This window comes from Anthonomus grandis, chromosome 4, assembly GCF_022605725.1.
Source record: "Anthonomus grandis grandis chromosome 4, icAntGran1.3, whole genome shotgun sequence".
Classification (NCBI taxonomy): Eukaryota; Metazoa; Arthropoda; class Insecta; order Coleoptera; family Curculionidae; genus Anthonomus; species Anthonomus grandis.
In genome coordinates, this window is record NC_065549.1 from 20,878,648 (window position 1) to 20,895,388 (window position 16,741).

At 31.5% G+C, this 16,741-nt stretch overlaps 1 protein-coding gene across 3 annotated transcripts; it reads right to left on the bottom strand.

Moving 5' to 3' along the window:
• Positions 1–917: 917 nt before the first annotated feature.
• On the bottom strand, positions 918–14,862 carry LOC126735314 (translation initiation factor eIF-2B subunit epsilon). 3 transcript variants are annotated; one of them, XM_050439266.1, is made up of 12 exons: positions 14,763–14,862; positions 14,589–14,726; positions 14,411–14,535; positions 14,146–14,337; positions 6,953–7,130; positions 6,537–6,781; positions 6,418–6,468; positions 6,025–6,350; positions 1,651–1,866; positions 1,480–1,598; positions 1,262–1,426; positions 918–1,207 (listed from the first exon to the last, which is right to left on the bottom strand). In XM_050439266.1, the coding sequence occupies exons 2-12, from the start codon at positions 14,694–14,696 to the stop codon at positions 998–1,000; spliced, it is 1,935 nt and encodes a 644-aa protein (XP_050295223.1). In that variant the 5' UTR covers positions 14,697–14,726; positions 14,763–14,862; the 3' UTR covers positions 918–997. The 3 variants fall into 3 exon arrangements, with proteins under 3 accessions (XP_050295223.1, XP_050295224.1, XP_050295222.1); XM_050439267.1 differs by having other exon boundaries at positions 6,025–6,335; positions 14,589–14,852; XM_050439265.1 differs by having other exon boundaries at positions 14,589–14,852.
• Positions 14,863–16,741: the final 1,879 nt, after the last annotated feature.

A 16,741-nucleotide genomic window follows, 5' to 3' on the forward strand; every position in this document is an offset into this window, starting at 1 on the left:
ATTTTACTTTTTTTTTGTTTAACAGTACATCTAAGCTTCTGTTTTGAAATAACGGTCCCGAAGAAACTTTAAGGTACTTGATGATGCTTAGTATCACTGTAAAAATGATGTATCGATTAAGTAAATAACCGGTTAAGTTTCACCATGTGGAAAAATATGTAACTTTTTCGGTAAAAAAAGATTGTCTAGACTTTGATATTCATATACCGTACTGACAAATTAATATTACAGGCATGAGATTAATGCAATAGAAAAGGAAGTACATAACAGTGGATACCCAACTACTAAGGCATGACAAAGAAAAGACTATATCCCAACCAGATATCGTTGACCACCAGTTAGCCTGGTAAAAGCTATAGTTTGTGCAAGATAAATTGATCTATTAATAACTTTTGAAAGCAATAAAAGTACCTAAAATTCGTTAAATCTTTACATTTCCATAACGAAACTTCTCTTTTTTAAAATAAAATTAAAATTACTTCTCATTTCCTTGAAGGGTAAGTATTTAATAGAACAATTAATATTGCACAAACTATACCTTGATTTGTCCTCTCTACATAACCATGCGTGACCAACTGGTAGCGGCAACGCGGCATCCACCTTTAAACCGCACCCCTCGCGCGCATATGCATGCATAAAAATCACTACCAATCAGGTGTCTCACGCTAAAATTGTGGGATAGTATGAGCGTCAGAACGACATCTGTTTGCGATACAGTCTTTTCTTTGCCATACTTTAGTAGTTAGGTATACACTGTTATGTACTTTCTTTTCTATGTATACTTTTCTATATATATATCTTACTATTCTATTATATTTCTATGTATTAATCTGCAATCTGTAATATTAATTTGCCAATATTGTATAACATAGTTTGAATGGCAGACTGGGTTCGCTATGATCAAGTAAAGTTTAAGGTTTAAAATGGTTAATAGGACATTTTTAATTATTTTAAACAAAAATATGGCATACTAAAAACTATGTAAAAAATAATTCATCTAATCGGACTCTTCCTCAGAGGAACCTTCCTCTTCAGCTTCTTGCAACCAATCAGCAAAAGGTTTCACCTGACTGTGAAATTTAGTGTTTTTCTCTACCTTTGAAAACCATTTTAAAATCGCTTCTTCAGTCAAATAGTCCTTTTCATACAGGTACTTTAAACTAAATACCGCCCATTTATCTTTTAAATCGCTATTAATAGACACATCCTGGAAGAGCAAACTAGTTTAAATAAGTTTTAAATAAAATTTTAATTTACTAACCTCTATTGCTTGAAGGCAATCAGCCATAGCGCTCTCGTTTTTAATATAATTCTTTAAAATGGGAGCAAAATAGGCTAACAGTTGTGAAAATCCATTAAAATACTGAGGCCCATCTGGAATTTTGTGAGACATGATTAAAATGGCTTTTATTACATTAAAATTCACCTAAAAAAAAAGGGGATTTTTATGCTATAAAATCACAGATTTACCTAGAATACCTCTTTAACAGTCACGTTATAAGCATATCTAGAAGAATTAATTTCTAAAATAAGATTGTCGCATAACAGTTTATCTTCATAACCTCTAGTCAAGCTATCGATAACCTCGGAAAAGAACACTGAAAAAAATTTCATGAATTATAATGTTTGATTTTCAAAAATCTTAATTACATTTGGTATCATCTGGTGGTGGCGAATTTGTATGAGACAGCTCATCTTCTGATTCACTAAAGTCATTTTCACTTTCGTATTCTGATTCATACAGATCTTCATGGATGTGCAGTCTTGACAATCTTCCTGCTAATAATTTATCTATGTTTAAATCTTCCTCATCTTCATCAGCTCGAAGCCTGTAAGCATTATGTCCAAGTTTATCCTCCTTCAATCCTATAACAGGAATATAATTTGAAGAACGAAAATAATTATTTTTTCTGCATTATTCGATCTTTTAAGTGCAGCTTTCTACACCTTCAAAAATAAAGCAAAGGTCTTTAAAAACATCGTTAAATAAAACACTAGTAAGTTTTAAAAATTTATAGAAATTCAATTTTCTGCAGGACAGGGATTTAAGGGGTCGTGAACTGTAAAACAGTCTTAAATACAACTTGTTAATATCGAATTTGCCAAAAGCGGCATAGAACTTTACATTAGTAATATAAGATAGCAGTTTAAAATTCGAGAAAAATGTAGGTTTTTACTAATATATTGTCTAATTCACTTGAGAAAAACCTTTAACATCAAATCATCAAAAGCTAATTTATAAAATCAACTAACGTGGCTTTAGAGGAGGTCTCCTAAATTTATTAAAAAGTTATTAAAGCTATACAGAACAATATTTAAAATTGATAATAAAAGTAGTCATCATGAAATTATCACATGCGGCGAACCCCAAAGTACGGTTTTGAGTTCCTTACTTTTTATTATTTACATAAATAATTTTTTGAAACAAAGTTTTACAGGTGTTTTATAGCTGTTTTATAGGCGGTAAAAATTAAAGAGGTGAGAAAGAGATTACTTCTAAAATAAAGTGGCAACTAAACTGATAACTAAAACGGAAATAATGAAGTATGGATTATAAAGAGGAAGAGCTGGTGATTCACAGACATGCTTAGATCATTTCTTTATAAAGTGTAAAAGTAGTATATTTAATAAATTAAATTCTGTAATATTAGAACATAAATTAACCGATCATGCTCCTATTTTGCTTAATATAAGATTGGAAACTGAATGTGAGCCAGTAAATAAACAAAATTCTTTTCAGAAAATTGATCACAATAAATTTTACAGACTTATTTCGGAGGCAAAATGGGATGATGTTACGGACTGTCAGGATTCTGAAATTTGCACGCAAAATTTTATTAATACTATGAAAATTATTATCTTAAATTCCACACAAACAATAGCAATAAAAAATAAAAACAGAATATTAAAACCATGGATAACGGGAGGGCTTTTAATATCAATTAGAAATAGGGATAAATTAAAAAAGGATTGTATGAGAAATAGACATAACATATTGCTGTTAAATAGGTACAGAACTTTCAAAGATACACTTTTAAAGCTCATTAAATATGCAAAATACACATATTATAAGTTTCAGGCAAAGGAGAACATTAACAACCCTAGGAAGCTATGGAATGTTATTAAAGAAGCTACAAATGACCAAATAAGTAAGGTAGATATAAGCAGTGTCAGTGGGGAGGGTGGAGAAATCACTGATAAAAAACAAATGGCTAATGAATTCAACAAATATTTTAGCAATATAGCTAAAAAAATTGCCAGCAAAATCAAATCAAACACCTTAGATCTAGGCAAAAGGGTAAGTCAGTCATTTTATTTAAATCCAGTTTCAGAGAAAGATATCAATATGCAAATTACTGATTTAAAAAAAGGGGTTAAGGGAGGAACAGATTGTATTTGCTCAAATTTAATAAAAAAATAGAGCTCATTCTTATTGAAACCATTAACTCATATCACAAACATTATTTTCAGTACGGGAACCTTCCCGGAAATACTAAAAACAACCACTATTTTACCACTTTATAAACAAGGAGATAGAAAAGAATTAAGTAACTACAGGCCAATAGCTTTGACAAGCACAATAAGTAAAATTGTGGAGAAATGTTTTAAAAAACAGTTGACATTCTTTCTAGAAAAATATCAGTTATTAAATGAAAATCAATTTGGATTCCGGGATGGCTCGAGTACTGAAAATGCAATGTGTGGAGTTACAGAAAAAATAGTAACAAATCAAGGCAAAAAAGTTATTGGTGTGTTTCTTGACCTACAAAAGGCATTTGATACTGTGGAGCATCGTAGTCTGCTTGGAAGATTGGATAATATTGGCATTAGAGGGGTTCCAAATAATCTAATAAAATCTTATTTAACTAAAAGGTTGCAGGAAATAAACATATCAGGACAACATAGCCATGAATCTATAGTAGGGTGCGGTGTTCCTCAGGGTACGGTGCTTTCTTCGTTGCTGTTTATTATCTACATAAATGGCATTTTATCAGTTATAAATGAGGGTTTTGTATACTGCTTTGCTGATGACACTGCAATTATAATATGTGGGGAAACCTGGGAAATTGCTAAGAAAAATGCTGAAATAGCGATGAAAAAAATTAAAGATTGGCTGGATAATAGCATGCTTTCATTAAATGTTGATAAAACCAAATTCGTTACCTTTTCAATTTTAAGTTCATATCTATCAACAAATAAAATTGTATGAATAACTATTAACTGTAAATGTGAGAAAACAATAGGGAGAAAAACCAGTTTAAAATACTTGGGAATTATCATCGACCAAAATTTGTCATGGAAAGAACAAGTTAAAAGCGTAGCTGATAAAAATAGAAAACTGATCTTTAAATTTTATGAGCTAAGAAGCGTATTAGATTTTAAAACACTAAAAACAGTTTACTTTTCACTAGTTGAATCAGTAATATGTTATGGGCTTGTGATATGGGGGAGTGCGGGTGTGACTATTTTGGAGAAGCTCATTATAGCACAGAAATGGATCATTAAGGTAATGCTTTTTAAAACTAAAAGATATCCTACAAATCTAGTTTACAAAGACAGCAATTTGCTAAACATAAAACAGCTTTTCATTAAGGCAGTTATAGGAATCATGCTAAAAACAGATTTTTATAAAAGAAGTATATCTCATGGTTGCAATACTAGATTGGCTTCTCAGAATAATGTCTGCCTACAGAATCCTAGACTTACAATTTGTCAAAATCATGTTTGCTGTATTGGTCCAAAAATTTATAATAGTCTACCTCAAGAATTTAAAAATAAATCATATAAAAATGCCAAAAAAAAATTGGTAAATGGATACTTGATAGTAATTATGAAACTAATTATCTAATATAAAAAAAAATATTTGGTAATAATAGTTATATTTTAAGTAAGTTTCTTTTTAGTATAATCTATAATATAAAAAGTATTTGTTACAATAATTAAAATTTAGTGAGTAAAGTATTTCTAAAATTTGCATTTTTGTTAGGTAAATATTTTATAATGATTTAAACCTCAGTAATAGTAATTAATAAACGTTGTTAGGCGCACACACAGTATGAAATTACCATTGTGCGTTGAATTAGGGCAATAGGTAGTTATGAAAAGAACAAAATATAAATAATTAGGAAGATTATATATATTAGAAGATGATATACATTACATATATTATATAATTGTTAAACATTTATAAGTTTATAACATTGTTAACTTTGTATACTATTGCTAAATAAATAAAATGAATAAAAGAACTAACAGTACACAGACAGACTAGTAAAAATTTCAAAAACACCTAAAGTGCTTCTTAGAAGTAGATGAGATGAAGATATTGTATAATCATTTGTTGCTCAACTTTTTTGCAGAGTGGCTATTGTGAAAGGCAGTAACAAGTCATTTTTATATAGCTTCTTAATTGTTTATTTTTAGTATGTAATTATCTATTTATTATTATTGTATGTAAAAAATAAAAAATAAATAATTATTATCTAGTGTTTTCTGTTTAAACACGGATGTTTAGAGTAATACTGTTATAGATTTATTTTAGAAAATAGCTATATGCTTTTATTACATAATAATTGCTCATCTTTACACTTATTTCAGAAAATCATACTCAGACCTCATGGCCGCAAGCTAATCATCAAACATAAAGTTTTGTTTTGTTTTTTTTAGCTTGTAGGATGCTTGTACACAAGATTATTCTTACGTAATATAGCACATTTTCTTTCTTTCTACAAATAATTTATCAGCATAAGAAAGCGAATTTTAGACAAAGTCTTACTTATAACCTCGCAAATGTGTACACTTTATTAATCCGTAAAATAAGATCTGATGAGAACTGTTAACGTTTAAACCCAATCCGCATTGGTAAAAAATTATCTTATTTTAGTCAATAAAAATAATTGCGTTGATTGGTTTTTTTGGTGTCGCCCATATATATTTCATTCTAATATATCTAGATTTTTTTGTTTGATACAGTATACAAGTTCACTTTGTAGTATAATAATAGACACATATAAAATTGCTTACCATCTTCAGGATCTTTCGCCTGTACGAGTGAATTTTCAACTAATAAATTTTCTTCAATTATCACTCCTTTACCCAAGACTGTTCCAGCAGTAACTTTCGCTCCCTTTTTAACTAAGGAATTTGACCCAATAACACTTAAAGAAACCACTGCATCATCTTCAATATGAGCGTTTTCAAAAATAAATGAATCTAGAATTTTAACATTGTTTCCAATCGTCACATTTGGGCCAATAATACTTCTTTCGAGATGGCAAGTTTGGGAGAGTTTAGCAGAAGCCGAAACTGTTGAATCTTCTTGAACGTGTCGATTTCTGTAACAAGTATCACTTTGATACAGGGAAATGATTAAAATATTTTGCAATAATGGTACGCTAATAAATGATTGGTTTTTACCTTTTTGATGATGGAATCAAGGGATGTATCCATTTATTATTTAATTCTAAGCTGAAAAATAAGTCATATATATATTATATTAGAATACTTAGTATACACAATATATGAATTAAACAAACCTCAATGCTTGATAGCTTCTCCAGTTGAGTACGGCACCGCCATAGTCACTACCTTTTAAAATATTGCAATACACAGTACTTCCCATAATTTCCTCATTCATAAGCAGACCTCTTATGAAATCATCCCTTGTTTGAAAATCAAAATTATCAGAAAATAAGGGAAGCACTGATGAGGAACAAATCGCAATATGTGTGTCTTTTATGTTATGATGAATTGAGAGGGATGCGTTCTCTAGAAAAATTTCCTGCAAAAAAAACTTTATATATTTTTGACTAAATCAATTTTAATTTACTTCATTTTTGCCTAAGGTCTATATTAGTTACCTTACAAACTCTCATTAGCACTACAGTTAATTAAAACACTTACATACTGTTTAAGTTATAATGCAAACAAATATTATTATTATTATACTCACTAAAGGGAATTCAACTCTTCTGTCACCAGTTTTTCTAGGTTTCTTATGAAATAAAATCCTGTTTTTATTATTAATTGCTATAAGGGTTTCATCCTGTGGGCACAAACTTCTATGAGCTAACCCACATTCCTGGAATATCAAGGTCATTGCTGCTCCCTTGTCTGATTGACAGGTATCACTACAATTATGAATATAATATATTTATGTTATATTCTGATAAACAAAAATCCAGAGTTATAAAATTTAAATTTAAGATCTTTAGTCCAGCCTAAATGTTTAATTAAAATTTTTAATGGCAGATACAACCTTAAAAGAACATAAAATTAAAGTGTTTGGATAGTTTTGTCATGTCCGGTTATATTGGAAGTAGATCTCAACATATTAAATAAAATACCTATATATTAATAAATTTTTACTTTCTATGACTGTGGGGGCGAGAGGAATAATTCTGGAGAATTAATATTTTTATGTGAGGTAAAATTAACATACCATAGAATACTAATTCCTTTCTGCTATATACACTTGTACTGCCCGTCACTACCGTTACCGGCCGGTCATCGCGCGATACTTTTGGTAAAGTTTTACGGGATTGATATTAAGTACTGAGACCTTTTTGTAGTACTTGTACACACTCCCACTTCTCGCTCCTCGTTTATTTTAGTAAGGGAATGAGGAATTTTGGTGTTAGTGAGCAGACATACTTTTAAATATGGGGGTCATTCAAAATTTACTTAGAGAATTAAGACCAATAAGAATATTAAAATAATTAATTTAAATAATGCTAATGCCATGACTTAACAATGAGATTATCTAAATACAGTGTTAGTGTTAAAGTCCTACATTTAAGTCAAAAGGTTTTTGAGATTTTTAAAATTTTATGTAAAAAATTACATGTACAAAAATGTCAATTCGTCAAAAAACCATATTTGTTTTCCAATACAGATGACTTTATTATTAAAGTTGGGACTAATTTCTCGTAGAAGAGTGCTATCTTTAAATAAAGAGGAATTAAGAATACTTCTAGTAACAAAGGGTGATAAACAGAGGACAAAAGTTTTTTTTTAATTCTGTCTGAGGGGACTAAGATTTTATTTTTAACTATTAGGAGAAAATAATTTGACCCTGTTGATATAAAACAAGCTGCATAGATGCCAGATATCAGAATAAAAAAATATAAACTTGATGACAAAAATATATTCGGAACCCTAGTAAATACCACCAACCGAGTTTATTGGTACCTTACATGGTTTGAACAATTGTTAATCTGGAAGTAAAAATAATTTCTAGAAATAGTTTAGTATTAATAGTTGTTATAGTTAGTAGAAAGAGTTATGAAAAAATTATTTTCAAAATTTGAAGGATGGAGATTAAAGGTGCTCTTGCAAACTAATTAACATACATTGTCACAGCAAAGCATTATAAAAGTCATTTATTTATTTATTTATTTCAATATACGGCAGAGCCAGTTTACAAAAACAAAATAGATAATACAAAATACTAAACAATATAGCAATATAAATACAATACTAGAATTACAAAAAAATATATATATACCAAGATAAAACCTCTGAAAAAACAGTCATCAACAGGGCTAAAAACTTAGCACTATCCAAGGAACGTAGGTTAAAGTGTAAGATTATTTATTTTTGATTTAAATGACCGTAAGCCGCCGAAAAATGGATCCAAACTATTTTCATTAAAGAAACGCAAAGTCCTAGTCAGTGGAGAAAAAACCCATAGTTGGCCGAATGAAAGGGTAAACGAAACATAGAAGAGTTGATCCTTCTTTGACAGGTGTTAAAAGGAATTGCTTCCAAGATGGTAGGACAATGATATAAACCATTTAAGATCTTATAAAACGTTAAAGCATCAGAATAATGCCGTCTGACTTCAAGATTAGGGATATTAAATTGGACACTGATAGCATTATAGTCGATGTAATAATTACGAAAAATATTAACTTCAGCTCTATAAGCAAGGGATCTTAAGAATCTTCTTTGTACAGCCTCAAGGTGTTCAATATGAGAATCATAATAAGGGGACCAAATTACAGACGCATACTCAAGCAAGGAACGTACCAAAGAGTAATAAAGTAATTTGAAACAATAAGGTGAAAGATGTACACTATTTCTAGTGATAAAACCAAGACTACGCATACTCCTGTTAATAATATCCAAAATGTGCGGCAAAAAAGTTAGCTTGGTATCAAAAAGAACACCTAAATCTTTAACTGTATCAACTGACTTGAGTTCGTTATTGTTGATTGTGTATTGATAATTAATAATTTTATTAGAACGACCAAACGAAATACATACACACTTCTTTACATTCAGTTCCAGACTATTGCTATTACACCACTCAGCAACACTATTTAAATCCAATTGAAGTAGCTCAGCATCAAGATATGACTCAATGGCTTTATACAGTTTAAAATCATCAGCAAAAGCAAGATGTTTTGAATGAACAATTACATCACTCAAATCTCTTATGAACAAGTTAAAAAAGACCGGTCCAATATGCGAACCTTGAGGCACGCCTGAAGATACTTCAATACCATTAGAAATATAATTACTTATCCTGACCAACTGTGTGCGACCAGTCAAAAAACTGTGACAAAACTCGACCAAAGTCCTACCAAGGCCCATAGCCCCAAACTTCTGAACCAGATGTTCATGACCAACCCTATCAAAGGCCTTTGAGAAGTCTGTGTACACACTATCGACCTGTACAGACCTCTCAAAAGCACCAATCAAATCATACTGGTAAGTCAACAGGTTAGTCACCGTAGATCTACCCTGCCAAAAACCATGCTGATGATCACTAAGCAATCGCCTACAGTGCCACGAAAATCGCACAGAAAACAACCTGTCAAACAGTTTAGGAACTACAGACTGAATACACACACCTCTATAGTTACAAATATCAGTTCTATCCCCATTTTTATGAATTGGCGTTAAAAAGCTTACCTTCCAATAATCAGGAAATTTGCCTGATGTCAAGCAAAGATTGAAAAGGTGATGCAGAGGCTTACTCAGAGTGCACACACAGTTTTTAAGAAAAACAGATGGGATACCATCAGGGCCAAAAGAATATTTGTTCGGATAGCGTAAGATTTCATCAAATATGTCCAATAAAGAAAAAGAGATGCGATTTAAATCCAGACTGTAATCAAATTTATAGTCAGGAGCCTTGCGGACAGGTTGCCTGTATGTAGTTTCAAAATACCTAGCAAATAAGTTTACAATATCTTGACCATTACCAGCAACCTCGGCTTCCATATGCATGCTATTGGGGTATGAATCAGACCTACGTAATCTATTGATGTGTTTCCAAAATGAAGAAGGATCATGAGAAATTTCAGTATTTAATCTTTCAATATATGACCTAAAACATTCATCACGAAGAGTTTTACATTTATTCCTCAAATTTGAAAAATTAACATAATCCATGGGATTCTTACTATTTTTGAATTTTGTGTGAGCAATCTTTTTTTGAATAACAAGATTCTGTAATTTTCTACTAAACCAAGTGGGAAAATTAGATGATTTAAAATGTTTAATTGGAACAAACATCTCAATAGCAAAATACAGAGCATTGTAAAAAATATCAATGCATTTATTAATATCCTTCTGATTAAAAGCAGTATCCCAATTCATGCAAGCAAGGTAATTATTAATGGCAACAAAATCACAGTTTACAAAATCATAATAATAAACATCATACTTAAGACTAAAATCACAATTAATAGGAATACTTATTTCATAAGCAGGATGGTGGTTTGATGCCGGTGATAAATTTTCAGTGGCATATATGACTTTAACATTTGACAAACTTGAGAAAAACAGATCAAGAAAAGTACCAAACAAATTTGGCAAGCCATTCACCTGCTTAAGATTAAGATAGTTACAACAACTACATAGCACATTTGCAGATGTTATAGACTCAGCCGTCTCAACATGCAGTCCGTTCACAGTGTTCCTCCATACCGCATGTGGCAGATTAAAATCACCACAAAATAGAATATCACAACTAGTATGAATACTCACAAGATCCATGGATGTAGAGGCAAATTCCTCATAAATTGATAAAGGAGAAGCAGGAGGGATGTAGGCAACACCAAAAATGATATTCTTGTCACTGCATGATACAAGCACAAATATGTGTTCCAGGGTTGAATCACTGGTCTGTAATAACCTGGCTTTAAAACATTTACGAACAGCAATCAAAGTGCCACCACCCCTTTGCCTCCCTGTATTTGTGTAACTTCGATCCTGACGGAAAATATTGAAGTCAGTGAACCCTAACTCCGAGTCTAGAAAATCTTCATTAAGCCAAGACTCCACCAAAATCACAACATCATATATGCAACTGTTGACAGCATTCCGCAGGTCAGCTATTTTAGTTCGCAAACCACCTGCATTATGAAAGTATACATCTAGTTTTTTGGAGTCTGCTTAATAACATTATTCCTCTTTTGTTGGACCACTTTAGGAATGCCATTAAAATATTGTATGCATAAGTTCTGTTCTGTACGTGAGCGCAAAGTAAGTTCTTCATAAGCATTTTTTACTTGCTTACGTTGAATAGGTGTTAGGTCAGCTTTTATTTTTATTTTAATTTGAAGGTTATCAAGTGATTTACGATTTTTTAAAACAGAGGATGCCATCTCAGTATTAGGGAAAACCACTCTTAAAGGTCTCAATTTGTCTTTGTTCAATTTGCCTAGACGATAGGCTTTAAAACTTGGACAGGTAATATTTAGTCTTAGAAAGCACTCAGTTACATACTTCTTGTTGTGATCTAAACGAACTTTAGATTCTTCGGCATTACTCTCAGGGACATCATAAAAAATAACATTCTTGGATCTGGAAGCTCTTTCGTGCATTTCCTCGTAAATCCCTGCAGGGGTCTGCTCAGCAGCCATGTTAGTCTTACTTACCCCCTGAGATTTTAATTGATCCAACTCATACTTAAGGTCTTGGACCTCAGATTTAAGCTCAGATACCACTGAGCCAAGGTCGCCTGTCTGAATAGCCTTAATTTCATCCAACAGACATGTCAGCTTAGTGTTCTGATCGTTAATAGCATTAAAAATATTTAATATGATCAAAACAACATCCGACATCTCAATATTCTGTTTGTTTACTAGACGATCTTGAATTTTCTCTCCTAACCTCGAAAAGTCGTCAGCTGTTTCAGCGAATTGATCCTGTGCACTGTTCGAAGCATACGGCTGCGAAACACGTTTACGGGCTGTAACGAAATCGCTGTTGGCGATCGCAGGCGACGGCAACAAGTCGGACTGATGACCAGACATTATTCGACCCGACAAAGATGCCTGCTGATCTTGAACCTGATCCGGGTCACTCAACAGATTGGATGGCGCCAACGATGCACGGCACCTAACCTTAATGGCGGCACATTTTTCACAACACCAATTGTGTGAACCAGTCTTCCTAGCTTGTGCGACAACTTTATTAAAACTGGAAACCGAAAGGCCCGTGCAGCCCCTATGGAACCAAGAATTACACAAACTACACTCAACTGAACTAGAGTTTGATGAAAACCCACGACGACATTTACAACAACTACTCACGTCGGCCATCTTGGTGTGATCGAATCGTCATTTGAAATGTAGTAGCAGATTTTTAAAAGCACACCATTTTTGCACTACAAAAATTGTAATTCATATTTTAAATAGTTTACACTGTGTGAGTGAATAAATATAATACGACGAATTTAATGTAGTCTGGTTCACAAACCAACATATAACCTGTAAATTATTAGTCAAATTCATAATTGACTACTGTTTTACAATAGTACAATATTAAGTAATACAAGTAATATTGTACAAAGACTAGTATTAATATGTTCATAATTATAACAAACCTGCAACAGATGGGCTTCAAAAGTGCAATTATCACACCATATTTTAAAAGAGATCTTGTTTCACCAGGGAATTATAGATTTTCTTACTGATTTTTTCTGAAATCTGCAGTAGTTATTTTTTTGAGGATGGACTTTTATCCCAGTGTCAGTTTGTTTTACAGAAAATACTTATCTCTTATTTGATTGGGGTTTATCATAAAAAGAAATACAGAAGTGTCTTGTTCTGTGATCTTTGGTACTAACTGGATGGAGATATAACTATGCCTCTGATTACTGTGCAATGTGTGTATATCCTGAAATGTCTGATACATATGTATATGTGAAGCAGAATCTGGATCTGTACTGGACTCACAATAGGAATAATTTCTATGAAATATATATCTGCCATCACTTGCTGGCATTTATGAAGGTGTTTAGATAGTCCTAGTTAATGGACTATAAAGTTTGCCAGATTGCTGTTTCTACACTTAATTCTTAAAAAAAAATTAAAACAATGCCTTTTATTCCTTGAATGAATAGTTAGTTTGAATTTTATTAGTTTGTGATATTCCTGTAATGTAATTGTTATTATGTTAATTGTCAGTTATTTGTACATAATTTTCTATGTTTTAAAAGGTTTTTCTTTTGTCAACATTTTAATTAGTAGTTATTTTGCATGGCAAATGTTTATTTGTTTAATTTTTTTAACTTAATTGAGTCTGTTTGAAATTTTAATTAATGTAGTATCTGACTTTGTATATTTATAATTTATAGTGATTGTAATGTAGGTTATTTGTGAAATTTCATATTTTCTTGCTTTTGACTTAATTATGTATACGAATACAGGGTTTTCCTAATGAATAATCATGTCCCATAGTGAGTGATTTAGTGCATGATAACACCCTTGTCGTGATAAAATTTGGCTTTCTGCCACTCTTAGTGAAAAATATATATCCAAATCAACATTATGCAAAAAATCCCATAATTTTTCGTTAGTTTAGACAAAAGCCGCTAAACTGCAGAATTACCTAAATAACATATTGGGTATTGAATAATAAGTAAGGTTTCTGCTTAGGTATTATACATAGATAAAGCAATAGATAATTTATGTGTTTCATTTTGTAACTTGAAGTCTTCATAATTGAGATTATTTTAATAACAAATAGAAGTTCAGGTTATGAAAATTCAATATTATTGAAAGGAAATGGGTAATTTAATGGGAATTTGTCACAACAATATAGATTTTCTCAGAACATATAAAATACATACAAAAATAATTATTAATGTAACAATACAAATTTTCATAACATGCGAATTTTTTTTACCTGTGTTTTTTTAGCAATGGTAACAGATATATGTTGGAGATTACTCCAGGTTCTAAAAGAACAAAATCTCCCCTTAGAAGGCCTTTAGCATCCAAGTCTCTTAAGCAATCACCAAATGACCTGCAACTCTCAGAGACAATAATCTGAACTTTCATTGTTAGAGTCCAACCTACTGCATCTTGTATACATTGACTAAAATTAAAAAAAAAATACAATGAATTTCATAAAAAACTAAAGGATTAAAACTTGGTGGAATATTACTTACTTTAAATATGCTTTAACTTCTGCTACATGGTTGCAACAAAACAAAAAAGTCTCTTCAATCCCTCCAATGGACAGAAACTCTAGTGTGTAATCAATTAAAGGTTTATTGACCAAGGGAAATAATGACTAAAATACATGGTGATAAAATAGAATAAATAATTTTATGTGTAAAATGTTACCAAAGCGATATCATTAGTAATGGGAACAAATTCATCCTCAAAAGTATCTGCCACCACAACAGCTTGGATAGCATTTTCTTTAGTAACCATTGGCTTGGTTTTAGACATTTCTAAGCCGTAAAGTTATGGTGTTAAAACCAATTTTTTTTTCTGAAATAAGGAATCGCTTAAATATAAAGTTTTGAACATATGCTGAGCACAAAAATAAAAATATAAATTGTTAAAATTTCAAAATCAAAACAAACTATTAGGTTAGGTTATGATTAAAAAGCAGAGATGTCAACAAATGATCTGCCAGAAAACCAGCTGAAGCTCGTTTCTGACAATCATTCGCGTTCATTTAGGTTTGTTTCACACACGACCGATCATCGGTGTCAGTCTGACTTCCGTTTACCAGTAATAATTGTAATCTGAATAATGATAATGATAAATCTGTAATAATGTCTCAGGAATCAATTTTTTGCAGAGATAAGTTAATAAATAAAAAAATACAAGTTTGAAATAATGTAAATATATTTAATTATAAGAGTTCTTTATACAGGAGATCAATTTGAAAACTTCCCACTCTTAATATCTTTCTTGCAGTTAAAAATATGAAAAATCCGTCAATTTTATTTAGAAGGGTACTCTGTAAATAAATATTTTTAGCCTTTTGATTCAACAATCAATTCAGGCATTTAATTCTCTTTTTGGTGGTATCTTACTTTGTTTCTTTTTGAACAGAGGTTTCAGGGAATACCAGCAGGTTGTGTTTTATCAACAATGGATTATCCCCAAAGAAAGAAGTCTAAAAGTGTTAAATTTGGTGATCTTGGAATCATTCAATTGATACCCTGCCAATTCATCCGGGAACTAGAAAAAAATAATGAGCTGGAGAACCCTTCTACTTGAATGTTAAATCCTACTGTAATTTCAAGAAACTGAAAATTACTAAAAACTGAATTATCCTCTGTACCGGTAATTTGATTTTCTAGCTCATGGGTGATAGGAGGATCAATAATCTCTTCAAGCAGAAGGTATGGTACAGATCAAGCCTGTCAAGTTTTCTTCAATAAATAAAGAATCAGTAACAATATTTCATCATCATCATTTTATGTCGACGTTCAACAATATTGCTACCTTGGAACCATCATAAATGAACAATGGCATAGTGCACAAAAAATAAAGTGCCGATTTAGAGTCACGACATATTTCTTGAAACGAAAGTAACGCACTTAAGATGCTATGTCTTTTCTGTTTTAATGTATGGCATAGAATCCAGGACACACATAGAAGCCACCACTAAAAATCTGGAAGCGTTTTTAAGGTTAAGTAGAGCACTGTATAGTTAACCTTTATTTTATTATTATTATTATTATTATTAGTATTATTATTATTTAAGATGTAGCTGAATAGAAGAATGCTTAAAATGCCGTGGACATCTCACATTATGAAAAGCAAAAGCTGCATGCTCTCTCACTATCTTATGTAAAAAGATGAAAAGGATAAATTTAAAGACTTTTGTCGACTAGCTGTTCCACACCAAGAATAGGAGTTAATTATGACGCCATTTGTGGCCAAGAGAGGTAGTGGTAACCTACAGCGTCAAACACCTGTGGTAAAAAATCGGGAGGGCAACCTTAAGTTTAGTAGGTCTAAAATGTGTCTAAAATCTATAGAATACACAATAGTTTTTATTGAATGGTTTGATCTCTATTGACTATTTACATATGCCCCTCTGTCTCAGTTTTGACTTCTTGTCCTTTATACAGGGGCTATTGATCAGTCCACGTAGAGGGGCAATTGAACACATTAAAAAATACCCTGCAGGTGGCTAATTTTAATGTGCACTTCGGGACTGCTGGTGACAGAGCTGCTTCAGTGTGTGATACCTTGAGCAGCTTGGGTTTACGACAGTTGTTTTATGACGCTACTAGACAAGATGCATATTTTCACAACATATTTGTAAGTCTTATATAACATTTCGGTGCTCTTCTCAATAATAATAAATCCTAAAATCTCAGATTACAATAGTCAGCTTATTGACTTATCTCTTCGTATTAACTGTAGTACTACACACTCAACAAAAATTTGCAGGCCTATTATCGGGCAGGGTCTTTTTAGTCTACACAGTATATTATATGAAGCATTTTGAGCTTTTGTCAAAGTTGCAC